The following is a 15,777-nucleotide window of genomic DNA, read 5'->3' as shown; positions in this document are numbered from 1 at the left end:
AGAGAAATCTGGACTTTAAGAATGCTGTCAGTAAGGGCCCAGAAGGAAATGGGGAACGTGTATTGGAAACTATGAGAAAAGGCGCGTCGTTTTGCTGCTTGTGTGTGTGTTTTGTTTTCCAAAACAAGGAATCTTTTTCACAAATTAGCCTCAACCGCTCCTTTTTTCTTAGCAATATATTGTCAACCGTCTGAATTTACTTCGTTCTTTCAAAGAGAAAATCGTGACTTTCAGCAGCTGCCTCATAGCCCCAGGACTCCACATTGGTGCTTTAGCCCTGGGCTGAGCCCCCGGGCCCCCAGGCCGCTCCGAGCACGCAGTGGGTTCCGGGCGACCGCAGATCGTGAGAAACATCGCGCACTCTGCTTCCCACGGGTGAAAAGGGAAGACGGACTGGACCTCAGATGGATCCGCACGGGCCAATAGACAGTCAGGCGGACTGACGCGCGCAGGTAGATACCTGGGGATGCGCAGACAGAACCAGCGACCAGAGTGAATGTGCCCAGCTTCCGCCAGGGGGCAGCCGAGCACCAAGGCTGCAGAACTGCGCCTGCGCCTTGGGCGCCGCCACATCCACTGTACGCATGCGTCGCGCGGCCCAGGGCCGACTGGTCTTGAAGATGGCGGCTTCCGCGGTTTGCCGGGCGGCCAGCGCCGGGACGCGAGTGCTCCTGTGCAACCGCCGCTCGGTGAGGTGGCAGCGAGAGCGCAGGGTTATGGGACGTGGTGCCTTGGAACGCGAACCGGGAGTAGGCTGTTAGGGGAGGCGAGGTCGAGATTGGAGAGGTCGCGGGGTCAGGGCCATGGGAAGGTCACGGCCCAGGACAGGGATGAGAGTCTCTCGGCTGGCCTGGGGGCGGGGACGGGGATCCCCCAGCGGGCCTGGGAGCTGAGGAACGATCCTCAAACCCAGTCCTCAGTCCCAGCCGCCTCGTTCCAGCAGCCGGCCCTGCTGAAGTCGCCTGCCTCGCGGAGCATCGCTACCTTCGCCCAGGCCCTCCAGAACGTGCCAGAGACGCAGGTCAGCCTGCTGGACAACGGGCTGCGAGTGGCCTCAGAGCAGTCCTCCCAGCCTACCTGTACGGTGAGTTGGGGGCCGCTGTCGAGAGGGTGCCTCCATATTGGGTGTGGAGTCTTTCCAGGTCGGGATGTGACCTTGGGCTCTAGTCTTTTGTGGTTTGGGGTCAGGCTCTTGCTCATTCACCGCTATAGTGACCCTCTTACCCCAATCCCTACCCCAGACCTGCCTTGATTTCGGGGATGGGGGCGTCAATCCTAACTGTAGTCAACATTCATTTAGCGTATGATGCTTTCCGAGCAGGAGGCCAAATTTAATTCAGGCTTTTTCTTAAGCAGTCCATGAGAGAGAAGGGATTCTGTTTCCATTTTACCACAAGGAAAATGGGGTTCAGAGACACTAGGTGACTGCTAGCCTCACAGCCCAAAGTCAGTCTCCTGGCTAGACCCGTAATGCATTGTGGAGGAAATGCATTAGAAGATTCTAGTGAAATGAATAATTTTCCCCAAAATACAAATTCTCAAAATTGATTCAAGAGTAGATATCTTGGCTAGGTATATGATCACGAGATCATCTTCCCCTTTCTCTCCACTCCAAACTCCAGGACTAAATGGTTTTATTGGCAAATTCTTTCAGTTTTTCAGGAACAAATAATGTCCTGTGCGGTGATGTTACTTAACACAGCAAAAGATGATGGACAACATTTTTATCACATGGCAACTGTGTAAGCTGACCTGTTAAGAAAGCTTGGTAGAAAATGCTGTATTTGATGGACTGCAAGATGCTCTAGACTGTCAGGAACACTGCTGTGTTCCAGTGCCAGAGAAAGAATGCTATCAGTTACAATCAGAGAATACCATGGATTATAAAATGCATGTTAGCTTTCCAAGATGTTAGATGTGAAATAGATGTTCATGTAAGAATTTGTGACCTAATAGTTCTATACCAACATCTCTTAGGAAACTAGGTATGAAAATTTAAATCAGCTGTGAACAAATAGTAAATTAAAGGACTAAATTTGTGTGACCATGTAGGGTGAGTGGTGTCATTTGTTTCATAGCACACCAGGAGGCTATTAAAAAAAAACAAACGAAGATTCTCTCATTGGATGCCAAGGAGACATTTGGCAGCGTTAGGTGTTCAGGACTGATTAAAAACTTTTTTTTTTTAAGTGAGAGTGAAGGCTACTTCTTTAATATGATAAAAATGTTCAGCGTCTAAACTGATAGCCTCCTTCCTTAATGGTGAAAGGAGAAAATAAGTCGTTTGCAGATGATGTGTTGCTTGCCTGGAAAAAACAATCAACTGAAAAACGAGACTGAATTTAAGAATTTCATACGGTGATGGGACCAGGTGAACGTGCACAGTTAGAAACTTCTGGCTATGAGAGTCCTTTATAACTAGTCAGGAAGTATAGCAGGAAGGAGAGGTGATGCAGTGTGACTAGTCATTTAGCTGGTGGTGCCCTGTATACCTTCAAAGCATAGGGGTCCTGCTTGGAGACAGCTGTCCCCCACCTTGGGACTATGAGCCTCAACTTTATCCTGTATGGATGGGGATCCTGGGCTTGTGCTTAGTCACCCAGGGTGGGGTGCTAAGTGGGGCTGGAGTGGTTTGTATGTTACCTTTGTCGGTGGGTTCTTGTCCAGGTGGGGGTGTGGATTGACGTTGGCAGCCGGTATGAGAGCGAGAAGAACAACGGGGCAGGCTACTTTGTGGAGCATCTGGCTTTCAAGGTAAGGCTGCTGAAGTCCTGTGTCTCCCCTGGGCTGAGGGTGCCTCTTGTCCTTCCTGAGGATTCAGGTCTGAAAAGTCAGCCTCCTCAGTTAGGAGCTTCTGCGGGGGGCAACCTCTGGCTGGCCTTTCTGGAAGAAGCCGTGTGGGCTTAGCCTCTCCTGAATGAGCACCTATCTGGTGAGCTCCTGCACAAGGCCCCCGGACTCAGAAAACCCCAGGGAGCCACAGGAGCCCCACTCTTCACCAGAGTGACCAGGCTTGTGTTGTGTTGTGCGCATGCACTGATGGAATTGTAGAACAGCCATAGGTAGACACGTGCATCTGTGACACACCCATGGACTTCAGTGGGCATGGGTTCTTGTGCAGCGTTCCGCCTGGTTGGACTACCTGGGCGTCTCTTGTTTGTAGAAGTGAGCATTGGGCTTTCTTGAGGGTGATGACAGTCACCACTGTAGCCCCTCAGCCAGCCCATGTTGGCATGGAGTAGAGATTGAGTTTTTTAAATGGAAGGGACGGGTGGCCGTGGAGCATCACAAATGGGTATGTAGGTCTCAGCATGCATGTGTGTGTGCATGTGGACAGCACCACTGCCACACACACAGAAGACTAGGGTTCAGTCCTACAGGCCACTGCATGCATGCGCGCGAGTGTGCGCGCGTGCACACACACACACACACACACACACACACACAGAGTCATGTGAATGGTGTTGGGGGAGAGTGGGTAGTGGTAGCATTCCCTGAACACAGGTGTGAGTTTCCCTGACCATGACCGTCGGTAAGGGGAGGGGCGGGTGCTGTAAGGTCAGGCTCTGAGGGGAGCTCTGGATTTCAGGTAACAGTCGCTTTGCCCATGCCCTTCTTTCCTGGTCCCTGGCTGTGTCCATTCTGTTGGCCCATGATGCTGTGGCCTCAGTCAGCCCATGGTCCGCTTAGCGCTTGGTGAGCACAGACTCTGGGCCCTACATCCCCGTACTCTTCTCTGAGGGAGGCACCTGTGGCCCACTGGTTCTACTGAGACTTTAGCCTGTGAGGATGGGGATCCTGGGCTCTCGTGTGGCTCTTGACTGGTTCTGTTGATGTCTGGTTCCAGGGAACAAAGAATCGGCCTGGCAGTGCCTTGGAGAAGGAGGTGGAGACCATGGGGGCCCATCTTAATGCCTACAGCACCCGGGAGCACACGGCTTACTACATCAAGGCGCTGGCCAAGGACCTGCCGAAAGGTAACGCCTGTGGTGGCGATGGCAGGGACGGGGATAGCAGTCCAGGGGTGCAAAAGTCAGGTGCCCAAGAGCCCCTGGCATGGTCGAAGAGTAAGGTTACCCTTGGAGTGTGGCCTTGCAGTGGGCAACCCGGGGTGTCAGGCCTGGCGGTTCGTGCCGTTCCTGCTCTCCGGCGGCCCACCTGGCACCCACACCTGTCCTTGCATCCAGCTGTGGAGCTCCTGGCGGACATAGTGCAGAACTGCAGCCTGGAAGACTCGCAGATCGAGAAGGAGCGGGATGTGGTCCTGCAGGAGCTGCAGGAGAACGACGCGTCTCTGCGGGACGTGGTCTTCGACTACCTGCACGCCACGGCGTTCCAGGGCACGCCTCTGGCCCAGGCTGTGGAGGGGCCCAGTGAGAATGTCAGGTGAGAGTCGGCTGTGCCTTTTGTGAAGTTCGTTCCCTCATTCTGGCCAGGCCACGTCCGCACGGGTTCGTTTTGAGTTGGCCGCCTGCCTGTGCTGTGTATTTTTCTAATTCACACAACTGGAGGTGTTTTCTGTGTTGTCATGTGGTCCCTATGAATCTTGTCAGATTCCCGTGTGGTCTCTGCTTGGATTTGGGGCTTTGTTTTAGGATGTGTTTCCATGCTTGCCTGGACAGTCGGAGGGAGGGAGGGTGGGTCTGGGTTTCCTGTCCACATGGCTTCTTGTCTCCCGGTGGGACGAGCTCTGAAGCTGTCCCTTGAAGACCCCTCAGTGGCAGCTCGCACCCTCTTCACAGAGGACTGAGCCTGCCCTGAGGTCAGACGTGAGGCGAGGCCCGGCGAGTGCTGCCCTCCGGGCCCCGTCGGGGGGTGGCAGAGCTGGGGACAGGATCGAGCAGTATTCTGGGGCTTGTCTGTCTCCTCAGCCGTACTTTGTGTGACCCAGATCACTCTGGTTTGGGAGAAGTGTTGACCCATGGCCGTTGGCCGTATGTCTTGCAGGAAGCTGTCTCGTGCAGACCTGACCGAGTACCTCAGCCAGCATTACAAGGCTCCTCGCATGGTGCTCGCAGCTGCTGGAGGTCCGTGACGGGCTCGTTGACACCCCGTGGTCATGGGTGGGTCGGCACTGGCCTTGGGTTGCCAGGGCCCAGGTCTTCTGGTTCTGACAATAAGAGATCTTCCACTCCTAGGAAGCGTGTTCCCACCCTGTCCTTGAGGCCTGTGGCCTCTTTAAGTCTCAGGCCTTTCTCTGTCCCACCTGGTCTTAAGGAGACCCAGTTTGGAGGCTGGTGGAAGGTTCAAGCCCCCAGTCTTCTTCCTCATGGCCTTGCCAGTGGGCAGAACAGACTTGGGGTGTGCGGTGATGCACATCTGATGACAGACCGGGAAGTGTCTCTAAAGGAAGCTGCAGAGTGGTAGAGGGATTTTAACGGACGGACTCAGAGTTGGAGGTTAGGGGGCTGCTTTTGGAATGTGTCGATTAAACAGAAGCCTAAAGAATGGTGGGGAGTGAGGCACCTGAGCAGAGGGGAGGGCAGCGTCATGGCCTGGGGTGTGTTTTAAGGCTCGCTCTGCTGCCATGGGGGGCCAGAGCAGTGGCAGGCGGGCCAGGGAGAGGCTGTTGCAGGTCCCTGCCAGGAGATGGCAGGAGCAGGGGAAAGAAGTAGATGGGCTCAAGACGGTCCTATGGATGGAAACTTATGGGAGGTAGGACAAGGGGGGAGGGGGTGGGAGCAGGGTCAAGGATGCCTCCCCAGCTTATGGCCTAGGCAGCTGGATGGGTGAAAAAGACTGAAAGGAAGAGTATGATTGGTGGCTTTGGGGCCAGCGAACCTGGGGACCAAGAGAAGTTGGAGCTACTGGCATATCAGGCTTCGTTGAGTCCAACAGGGTCTGAGCTCAGAGAAAGAAAGAATACAAGGCAGAGGCGCCTGGTGGACTGTACTCTGGAAAGGCTGCCCACTGCCCTAGCACCCAACAGTCCAGGCGAGGTGGGCCCAGCGGGGGCCCTGAAGGCATGGGTTCGTGTGTTACTGATAAACGTCCCCAGCCCTCGGGACCCCAGAGCCAGTCACAACCCAAGTAGCACCTCTTTGTGCTTTCTCACTTGCCATCCTCAAGGGGCAGCGGGGTCTGCTTGAGGTAGGGCAGGCGGCCTTGAGCCCAGGGAGCCTGTCTTCCCCTTGGTGCATCACACAGGTACCTGTTTCTAAGCTCAGCATGCTGCTGCTTTGCTGTGGCTGAGGTGATGGGAGCTGTCCGACCCCGAGGTGTCTGGCCTGCCCGTGGGCAGAGTCTGTCTGTGGAGGATCTTCTTCCTTCACCCTGTCCTGCTGTCAGGAAGGGAAGCGGGGATCCTTCTCTTATGTGTGATTTCCCCTACTCTGTGCCTCGGCCCCGTCTGGCCAGAGTAACATTCTGTCTCGGCAGGGGTGGAGCACCGGCAGCTGGTAGACCTCGCCCAGAAGCACTTCAGCAGCATCTCTGAGACATACACAGAGGATACTGTGCCCTCTCTCACTCCATGCCGCTTCACTGGCAGCCAGGTGGGCTGCCTGCTGGGCAGGGGTAGCGCCCTCAGCTGGGACCCACGTGTGCATGGTTATCTTCACGACTCCAGAGATGTCTCAGGAGGCGGGAGGGGTCCCATGGCTGCCGCCTCACAAGCACGTGTCTTCACATTTGACACACACACTCCACCCACACCTGGCACTTTTTCTGGTCTCCTGGACAGTTAAGTTGTCCCTCAGCCTTGCCATATACTGTTTCAGATCTGCCACCGTGACGATGCCCTGCCTTTGGCCCATGTGGCCATTGCCGTGGAGGGGCCTGGCTGGGCCAACCCGGACAATGTGACCCTCCAAGTGGCCAATGCCATCATTGGCCACTATGACTGCACTTATGGTGGCGGCAGGGTGAGTGGACATGGGACCTTGCCTTCAGAGAAAGGGTTCTGGGACTGTGTGTTCTTGTACTGTGGGGTTCAGGGTACGGGCACGGACAGAAGGGTGGTGCTGACTGTCCTCGCCCCGGGCAGCACCTGTCCAGCCCACTGGCTTCAGTCGCTGTGGCCAACAAACTGTGCCAGAATTTCCAGACCTTCAACATCTGCTACGCAGAGACGGGCTTGCTGGGCGCACACTTCGTCTGTGACCGAATGACTGTCGATGACATGATGTTCTTCCTGCAAGGCCAGTGGTGAGTGCCAGCCCGACAGTACTTGAGGGGAGAGGGGCCTCTGAGCAGGACAGTGGGGGGCTAAGAGATAGCACCGGCTCTCTGAATGAGCACGCCACCCCTGCTTCAGGATGCGCCTCTGCACCAGTGCCACGGACAGCGAGGTGCTCCGGGGCAAAAACATCCTCAGAAACGCCCTGTTGTCTCATCTGGATGGTGAGTCCTACAGGTCCTTGGTGTGTGGCGGGAGGGGCGGGGGGAGTGTGTCCTGGCAGTGACAGCCCCTGCGTGGCCACCATTGCTGACCATTATTAGAAAGGAAACCTTTGAAACTCACACCTTACCCCATGACCCCACCCACGGGGCTTGGAGCCTCAGCTGCAGGAGTGGGTGGGCCGGGGCAACAGCCTGTTACTGCAGGTTGTAGAAATGAAGGTTGTGGTCTGGGGTTAGACCAAGGTGTCAGCCCGAAGCTGGGGGCCGAGTGTGGTCCAGAACTGGACTGGGTGACCTCATAAGCCTCCCCTGACCCTCGCAGGCACCACAACTGTGTGTGAGGACATCGGACGTAGCCTCCTGACCTATGGCCGCCGCATCCCCCTGACCGAGTGGGAAAGCCGGATTGCGGTAACACGGGTCCCTGGGAGAGGTTCTGGAGTTTTGACCCGCAGGCTTCTAGAGGGCAGGGAGTTGAGGCCTGACAGTGCAGGCCGCTCCTGTAGGCATCCCTGGTGTCCCAGGCAGTGTCGCTCACAGGCTGGCATAGTTGCAGGGGAAGGGAGGGGAGGGGAGAGGAGGGCAGGCAGAGGCACTAGGGTGGCGGAGCCCCCCTGCTCCCTTTCCCTTTAGGGCAAGCGAGCTGCTGGGGAAGATGTCAGTCGACTGGATAATGACTGGCTGAAGCGGTCCCCGGGTGCCTGTCAGCCAGTGTGCCCTCTGCTTTGTCCTGCAGGAGGTAGACGCCCATGCAGTGCGTGAAGTCTGCTCCAAGTACTTCTATGACCAGTGTCCAGCAGTGGCTGCACTGGGTAAGTGACGTAGAAAGCCTGCCCTTTGTCTCTCTCTTGGGGCCATTCTCTTGGCCTCTCCCATCCCCCAGTCTACACTGGGAGCAGCAAAGTGAGGCCCCCAAGAGGCTCTGCCCAGTAGTCTGGCTGCCAGGGAGTTCTTGCTCAAAACCTGTCCCAGCAGCTCCCTGACTCCCTGCCAAGGCGCCTCCATCAGTACCCACACCCGCCAGGTAGCGGACACCTCCGCGTGTAGGGTGGGGCTCTGAGGGCCAGAGCATGAAGGGACAGGCTCAGCACTCCTGGAGGAATGTTCTTTTCCCTCTTTCCACTCAAAGCCTGTTTTGTGCTGCTCTGGGCAGCTCCGAATTGGGTATGGCGCAGGGCCAGGTGTCCCTGTACCAACCAGGTACCCCACCCTCATGCCCCACCCTATCCCCACAGGCCCCATCGAGCAGCTCCCAGACTACAACCGGATCCGTAGTGGCATGTTCTGGCTGCGCTTCTAGTCAGGAAGCCTGTGCAGGCAAGAGGGCAGGGCCAGGGTTCACGGTCCCCCTACCACAAATATGTCACCTCAGCTGTTCAGACCTGTGCCGCAGATTTACCACCAATAAAGTCCTGTGTTGAAAGCTGTGTTGTTCTTCTCTTGGCGTTGGCCAGGCGTCCACTAGGCAGTGGATGGGGGCGTGGGGACTTCCTCCTAGTTTGTATCCCCTAGATTCTTCCGCCTTCCCACAGGCTGATGTGTCCTCCTCAGCCAGGGGCAGGCGAGGGGGCCATAGCACAGAGGCCGGAAGCCTTTGATGCCTGCAGGGAGCTGAGGCCAGATGTTTCCACTTAGCCATGTGGGGGGTGCTCCTGGCCAGTCTGTCCCAAGAGTGAGGTAAGGGAGTCCATGGAAATTGCAGGCCCAATCTTTGTCCTGGTAGAGGTCCTAGCCTGGGGACTCGGGGGGCTCAGTTGGGAAGCCCCTTGCTGTGGGCCTTGTGCAGTCACCCTGTGGTGGTCCCTGGTACCCTGGATGGACCAAGGACCATCCCTGAGGAAACTACCTCTAAATGTTTACTCTGGATCTGGGAGGAAGATAGCCTGGAGCATAGTGTTCCTATTTGGTTTCTCACTGCTGCCTGGACAGGCAGGGCAAGAATCCTTTGCCTCAATTTGCTGCTGACTCAGGCTCCAAGAATAGCCCTGAGCTCAGTGGGACCTGAGCCCCCTCCCTCAACTAGATCTCTCCCAGGCAAGTCCTGAGCTGCTGGCCCAGCGATCCCCTCCCCATCTTCCTGACACAGCCAGGCCCTGGTGGAGCTGTTAGCTGCCTAGTCCCCCTGCCACCATTGGGCCCTGGGCTTCACGGCAGGTGGGCAGGGAGACCCCTCTTTCTGCGCCCCACAGCCTTTCTGCAGTCAGATTCTATGGGAGCCCAGGGGGAAAATGGAAGCGAGGGGCCCGATTTGCCAACGAGAAAGGTGCGGCTAGCAATCGGGAGCAGGGTCCTGCCTGGGTCAGAGGTGGTCGAGAAAAGGGCTGTTCAGAAATCTCAGCATCCCAGCCTCACAGTAGCCAAGATGACCCTCGAATCGCTTCTGCCCTGCCGCAGTGCTTCTCCCTCACCCCTATTCGTTGCCACAAGTTGTCAATTAGGAAACAACTGTCAAGTGTCTTCTAGAACCCAGGGCTGGGGGACTCAGTTTGTCCTGCTGCTTTGTGACCAGCTGGAAAGAAGCCACTGGACAGTGCAGAAACCTGACAGGTCCACCCTGGGTGCTTACAGATGCTGCACCGGACTGGGAGAACACGAAGTGCCAAGTCTGTTGCCCTGAGTTTGAGCTCCTAAAGGACGGGGCTTGATTCTAAGCCCCCAGGCCTGACCTTCAAAGGCTCCAGGTGTGCAGGACGCACGAGAGCTCGAGCTCCTGGACCTTCATACCAAGCCAGGGAATTTGACCTTTACTCTGGAGGCATGTGGGGGAGGTGCGTCAAGTTCCTGGGAAGAGAAGTGACTTGGTCATGGCTTTAGGAAGAGCTGGAGTGAGCTGTGGGAGACACAAGCAGGACAGCATCCCAGCAGGGCTGGGGGACGTTAGAGGAGGATGACATGCCCAGCTTTTGGCCACAGTTCTGGGAGAAATTTGGAATGTCCAGGACAGTGGAATACGTGGGGCTAGAATCTTGAAAAGAGGCCCCAATTGGAAGCAGATATGATGCCATCTGGCAGAGGTGACTAAAGCCAGAGAAAGGAAATGTCCTGTCACGGGAGCGTGGGAGGAAGGACAGCTCAGAGCCCCACTGCCTTGCTGGAAGGAACTGGCCTCTGGGGCTGTGCCCTGGGCGGTGTGCTGGCCAGCAGGCTGGAGCCAGCCACCTTAGAGGATCATACCCCTGCTCTGGAGCCTCTCAGGGGCTCCGGAGCTGCACTGAACCCCAACCTTGCTTCTCTCTGCCAACAGCATCTCCCAGCAACCTTGAGTGACTCGCTTACAGCAGGCAGTCTTTTCTTTTGAGGGACCCTCATGGTTCTGATGAGGTTTTCCTGCACACCCTCTTAGCTGGGTCTCCAGTCTCCCAGAAAAGCAAGACCTGCACTTGTGTGCATACTGTATGCGCCACTTCCGCCCTGCTCTCGCCCTTGCTGTGCAAGAGAAGATGAGGTTCTTGGGGACGGGGGCTGCCTCTGTAAGGAGAGCATGTCTGGTTCTCTGCCTTAAGGAGCGGAGGGTCCTGGGATATGGCTGAGACCTTGACTTTGGAAAAAGGTTCTGGGCCCCATAGGTCACAGCACTGCATCCTGGGATAATTAGGGAGAGGAGTGAGTGATAAAAGGTGGCACCAGCCTTCTGGGCAATAGGATAACAGGCAGCATAGATGGACTTCATCGCCCCCGGCTCTGGCTATACCCTAAACCTCAGGGCCTGGAGGAGTCCAGGGAGGATAAGTTAAACAGAAGTGCTGTCCCCATCTCTCCCCACTCAGCCCGTGGATCCCCAGGGGGAAGCCGTGGGGTGAGGCATGGCGGAAGGGGCCCAGTGGCAGTGGTGAGGGTATACATACTTTCTGGCTTCCCAGGACTGGCAGAAAAAAAATGGGGCCTGCAGTCTTGGGAGCATCTCTCTGCCTTGGTGTCACATCCCTCTGATGAACAGATATGCATGTACAAAGACTCACCTCCTCAGGGTAGTGGCCCTGCCCTGGGGCTGTGTTGGGGGACCCCCGTCCACAGTCACAGAAGCCAGTAGAGGGAGATGGGTGGGAAGTCAGGCGGGTTAAGGGGAGACTACGGGGCAAGGGTAGTTATGAAGGCGGCAGCTATAGGTGGACTGTGAGGACGGTGAGGAGAGGACCCAGGACGAATGGACCCTGGATGATGGCGGTAGTGGGTCTTCAAGGAGAGGAGACTGGAGGGGACTGGCAGGCCACAATGAGGTGTAGGTAGGGGACCCGGTAAGGGGCAGGACAGGCCCATCAGTGGGGGCCTAGGCATGAGGGGAGTGAATTCCTGAGAAATGAGCTGTCATTGTGGGTGGTCCCACCCTCCACACATGGCTAGCCCCTCCCTGCAGGCACAGCTGGATGGCATCTGCCTGGGACCAGTTTAAGGGCATAGTAGGGGGTGCGGGGCACTGGGATGGACACGTATGCATAAGCATGACACAGATGCTCTACTCCTGGCTCCCCACTCCAAAGTGGTGGTGGTGGGCATTACTTGGGTGCAGCCTTGATTTCCCAGGGATGAGCCCAGAACCCCTATTTGCTAGGGGCTGCTCTGCTTGTCAAGGAAGTAGGGTGTGGCCCAGGAGACCCGACAGACAGATTGATGGCTGAATCACAGGAGTGGCCGGCGGGACTCATGGCCTGAGGGCTTGTCTGGGCACCCCCATAGGGTGGGGGGTGAGTCATCTCCAGCTGCAGCCTCCCACCACCCCCCATCTTGCTGCCTCCCACCACCCGCCATCCTGCTGCCTCGTCGGTCCCTAGAAACTTATGGAAATTCCAGCAGTCACTTCACTAGTTACTCTGTTTGACCTAAAGCAGCCATGACCTCTGACCCTAGGTGGGGTTGGAGGCTCCCTCAGCATCTGTCTGCAGAGAACCTTCTGGGGAATTCTCAGAAGCCACAGGAGGTGGGGGGCTTTACACTCAAGTGGAGTCGGATCCTCTGTCCAGGGGAGGGGTGATGGGGGCGGCGATCTCTGGGATGGTGGGTGGAGGCGGGCCCCTGGGTCCCCGCCTGCCGCTCCGCCCCCCGGGATTAGGGACTTTTCTCTGCTGTTGCTGCGGGACTGCGGCGGCGGCTGGCGGCGGGAGCCGGAGAACCGGCAGGCAAGACCGGGACTGGGAGGTGGGGAGCGCTGGGCTCGGACCCTCCAGGGCCGCGGGGGCCAAGGGACAGCGGGGGTCCCGGCTGACTGTTTCTCCCACCCAGGATGAGGCTGCGGTTCCTGGTGGCCGCGCTCTGCGCCGGGATCCTGGCAGAGGCTCCGCGAGCGCGGGCCCAGCAGAGGGAGAGAGGTGGGCACGACAAGGAAGGACCCTATGTCCAGGGCACTGCACCCTGTCACCTGTGGCTGCACTCGGCCTTCGGGCCGTATCCCGCCCCCAAGATGACCCCTCGCGCAGGCCTCCCGACTCTCTCCGGGCTTCCCAAACCCTCCGCGATCCTCGCTGTGTCCCCCAAACCGCACCCGAGCCTATTCAGACCCAACCTCTGACTCCTTCCCCAGATGCACGCGCGCTGTGTACGCCACCCTGTCCCTCTGCGCTGACCTCCCAACCAGGCCAAACCCAGCCCCAGATCCACCCCCCAACCTCCGGCGCAGGCGACTCTCCCTCCCCACCAACCCTCCACGGGGGTCGTCTCCAGGCGCCACCGCGGCTCCTCCAAGGTCCCAGGCCCGAGCCAACTGGGGCCTGTCTGCATAATAGATGAGGGCTACTCCCGGGTCCCCAGCCCTAGTCTCAAGGGACCACAGCGGGGGCAGGGGCGGCAGATTCCAAGAAGAGGTCGTGATCACTCCTTCCCGCCCCAGTGACCTGCACGCGCCTTTATGCTGCTGACATCGTGTTCCTGCTTGACGGCTCCTCGTCCATTGGCCGCAGCAACTTCCGCGAAGTGCGGGGTTTCCTTGAGGGGCTGGTGCTGCCCTTCTCTGCAGCAGCCAATGCGCAGGGTGTGCGCTTTGCTGCCGTGCAGTACAGCGACGACCCCCGGTGAGTGGTGCCCGGAGCCGGGGGCCCAGAGAGCTCACCAGAACCCCTCCTGCAGGCAGGAGCGATGATCCCCCACCAAAAACCCTAGGCTAGCCTTCGTGGAACCCAGAGCACCCCAGCCAGGACCTCCTCTGGAGACAGAGCAGGGCTCTCCTAGGTGGAGCTCTGGAGCCTGAGACACCTCCAGACTAGGGCCCTGCCAAAGACAGGAGCTGTGTTTCTTGATCTGAACGTGGAGAGCCCAGGAAGGGGGTGCAGGGGCCTCAGATACCCCCTGCCTGCTGGACTCCCCATGTTCTAGTCCCCTGATGCTTTCGGCCTCTCCACTCCCTAGAAAGCTGCCCCGTCTGGCCGACATCCACCTCCCTACAACTGGGCCCTTCCTACTACAGTTATTTAATTAACCAGACATCCTGTTCCCTACTCCCATCCCCCTGAGGCTGGGAACCCCAAGGGCTGCAGGCCTGCCTGGGCCCAGACACAGGCAGAGCACAAAGGGGCGCCTGAGGAGTTTGTTAACTTGGGGGCTTCAGAGGTGGAGGGCAGGAATCACCGAACAAGGACCGTCAAGGGGGCCTGCCTGATGCTTAAATCCTCACCACAAAGGCCTCCTAGAGACCAGAGCCAGAAGAGGTCCTGGTCCCTAGCCCGTTGCCACCCTCCCACCCCCCACAGGACAGAGTTTGGCCTGGACGCGCTCGTCTCAGGGGGGGATGTGATCCGTGCCATCCGCGAGCTCAGCTACAAGGGGGGCAACACGCGCACAGGAGCCGCGATTCTCCACGTGGCCGACCACGTCTTCCTGCCCCAGCTGGCCCGCCCTGGCATCCCCAAGGTGATCTCTCACCCCACCGACCGTGCCTCCCGAGGTGACCGCAGGTGAGGTGTCTGAGGCAGCGCTGACTTGACCCCTGCACCTGTCCAGGTCTGCATCCTCATAACGGATGGGAAGTCCCAGGACCTGGTGGACACGGCTGCCCAGAGGCTGAAGGGGCAGGGGGTCAAGCTGTTTGCTGTGGGTGAGTACCCAGCTGCGGGGACAGGTCAGCCGGGGAAGGGACCAGCCTGAGGGCACGTGGGCAGCCAAGCCCTCATTGCACATCACCTCAGGGATCAAGAATGCTGACCCCGAGGAGCTGAAGCGAGTGGCCTCACAGCCGACTAGCGACTTCTTCTTCTTCGTCAACGACTTCAGCATCTTGAGGACACTGCTGCCCCTCATTTCCCGGAGAGTGTGCACGACTGCTGGCGGTGTTCCTGTGACCCTGCCCCGTGAGTTCCCGCCCACCCCGTGTGCCCTGACCTGGACCTCTGACCCCAGCCCCATCCCAGGTGCTCCTGGCACCAAGCTGGGGTGCTGTCCTCTGATCCTGCCCTGGAAGTGCTGACGGTACCCTCTGTGCTCCTGATCCTTACCCCCAGTGCCGCATCATAACTGCTGACCCCCGATCCTCCTTTCTGATCGCCCGTTCCCCCTTTCCCAGCCGATGACGCGACCTCTGGTCCACGAGACCTGGTGCTGTCTGAGCCAGGCAGTCAGTCCTTGAGAGTGCAGTGGACAGCAGCCAGTGGCCCTGTGACCGGCTACAAGGTCCAATATACTCCCCTGACAGGGCTGGGACAGCCACTGCCGAGTGAGCGGCGAGAGGTAAGGATGTCAAGAACGGTAGGTGGAGGGCTGGGGACTTGGCTGGGCAAGATGAAGTGACCTCTGACCCTGGGCAGGTGAGTGTCCCAGCTGGTGAGACCAGCATGCGGCTGCAGGGTCTCCGGCCACTGACCGAGTACCAAGTAACTGTGGTCGCCCTCTACGCCAACAGCATCGGGGAGGCCGTGAGTGGGACAGCTCGAACCAGTGAGCAATTCCGCTATCCTCTGACCCCACCCGCCTGATCACCTGCCCCAGCCACCCCTCCCCACTTCTGACTTCGCTAATCCCTGTGGGCCCTTCCCCCAGCTGCCCTGGAGGGGCCGGAGCTGACCATCCAGAACACCACAACCCACAGCCTCCTGGTGGCCTGGCGGAGTGTACCAGGTGCCACTGGCTACCGTGTGACATGGCGGGCCCTCCCTGGTGAGTGAGAGGCGTGGGTCGAAGGGAGTCCCTGCACCTCAGACAGGATCGTAGAGTCCTGAGTCTGACCCCTCTCTGCCCCCCGTGCAGGCGGGGCCACACAGCAGCAGGAGCTGGGCCCTGGGCAGGGGTCATTGTTGCTGCGTGACCTGGAGCCTGGCACAGACTATGAGGTGACCGTGAGCGCCCTGCTTGGCCGAAGCGTGGGATCCGCCACCTCCCTGACCGCCCGCACTGGTGAGAAGGCTGGGTGCTTCCTTCAGGCTGGGTGGGCAGGCAGACAGGGCACGGAGGCCCTGACGTCCCATGTGCCCTCGGCAGACACTTCTGTTGAACAGACACTGCGCCCGGTCATCCTGG

At 58.4% G+C, this 15,777-nt stretch overlaps 2 protein-coding genes across 4 annotated transcripts in view; both read left to right on the top strand.

Moving 5' to 3' along the window:
- The first annotated feature begins 537 nt into the window (after nucleotides 1-537).
- Nucleotides 538-8,764, top strand: LOC102884061 (cytochrome b-c1 complex subunit 1, mitochondrial). 3 transcript variants are annotated; one of them, XM_006909059.3, is made up of 13 exons: nucleotides 538-689; nucleotides 944-1,084; nucleotides 2,668-2,754; nucleotides 3,848-3,977; nucleotides 4,188-4,386; nucleotides 4,948-5,027; nucleotides 6,379-6,494; nucleotides 6,720-6,863; nucleotides 6,986-7,146; nucleotides 7,256-7,341; nucleotides 7,664-7,752; nucleotides 8,078-8,153; nucleotides 8,577-8,764. In XM_006909059.3, exons 1-13 carry the CDS (start codon nucleotides 585-587, stop codon nucleotides 8,639-8,641), a joined length of 1,479 nt encoding a protein of 492 aa, XP_006909121.1. In that variant the 5' UTR covers nucleotides 538-584; the 3' UTR covers nucleotides 8,642-8,764. The 3 variants fall into 3 exon arrangements, with proteins under 3 accessions (XP_006909121.1, XP_015442704.2, XP_015442703.2); XM_015587218.2 differs by having other exon boundaries at nucleotides 573-689; nucleotides 941-1,084; XM_015587217.2 differs by having other exon boundaries at nucleotides 585-689; nucleotides 914-1,084.
- A 3,795-nt stretch (nucleotides 8,765-12,559) lies between these two features.
- Nucleotides 12,560-15,777, top strand: part of COL7A1 (collagen type VII alpha 1 chain) — a 31,567-nt gene continuing 28,349 nt past the window's right edge. Inside the window, exons 1-9 of the mRNA XM_006909058.3 lie at nucleotides 12,560-12,644; nucleotides 13,163-13,343; nucleotides 14,019-14,178; nucleotides 14,269-14,362; nucleotides 14,454-14,615; nucleotides 14,828-14,991; nucleotides 15,069-15,198; nucleotides 15,301-15,417; nucleotides 15,508-15,654. Of these exons, the coding sequence (XP_006909120.1) occupies nucleotides 12,560-12,644; nucleotides 13,163-13,343; nucleotides 14,019-14,178; nucleotides 14,269-14,362; nucleotides 14,454-14,615; nucleotides 14,828-14,991; nucleotides 15,069-15,198; nucleotides 15,301-15,417; nucleotides 15,508-15,654 (1,240 nt within the window). The remainder of the gene's footprint in view (nucleotides 12,645-13,162; nucleotides 13,344-14,018; nucleotides 14,179-14,268; nucleotides 14,363-14,453; nucleotides 14,616-14,827; nucleotides 14,992-15,068; nucleotides 15,199-15,300; nucleotides 15,418-15,507; nucleotides 15,655-15,777) is intronic.

The sequence above is a fragment of the Pteropus alecto genome, unplaced genomic scaffold (assembly GCF_000325575.1).
Source record: "Pteropus alecto unplaced genomic scaffold, ASM32557v1 scaffold53, whole genome shotgun sequence".
Lineage (NCBI taxonomy): Eukaryota > Metazoa > Chordata > Mammalia > Chiroptera > Pteropodidae > Pteropus > Pteropus alecto.
Note: the sequence above shows the minus strand (reverse complement) of the source record. Positions and strands in the feature narration are given on the sequence as shown.

Excerpts from the sequence above, each read along its gene's own strand:
- LOC102884061 (XM_015587217.2), top strand. The coding sequence starts at position 585 with ATGCGTCGCGCGGCCCAGGGCCGACTGGTCTTGAAGATGGCGGCTTCC. Across the intron at positions 4,387-4,947 it reads GGGCCCAGTGAGAATGTCAG|GAAGCTGTCTCGTGCAGACC; the intron begins GTGAGAGTCGGC and ends TATGTCTTGCAG. Across the intron at positions 7,753-8,077 it reads AGTGGGAAAGCCGGATTGCG|GAGGTAGACGCCCATGCAGT; the intron begins GTAACACGGGTC and ends TTTGTCCTGCAG.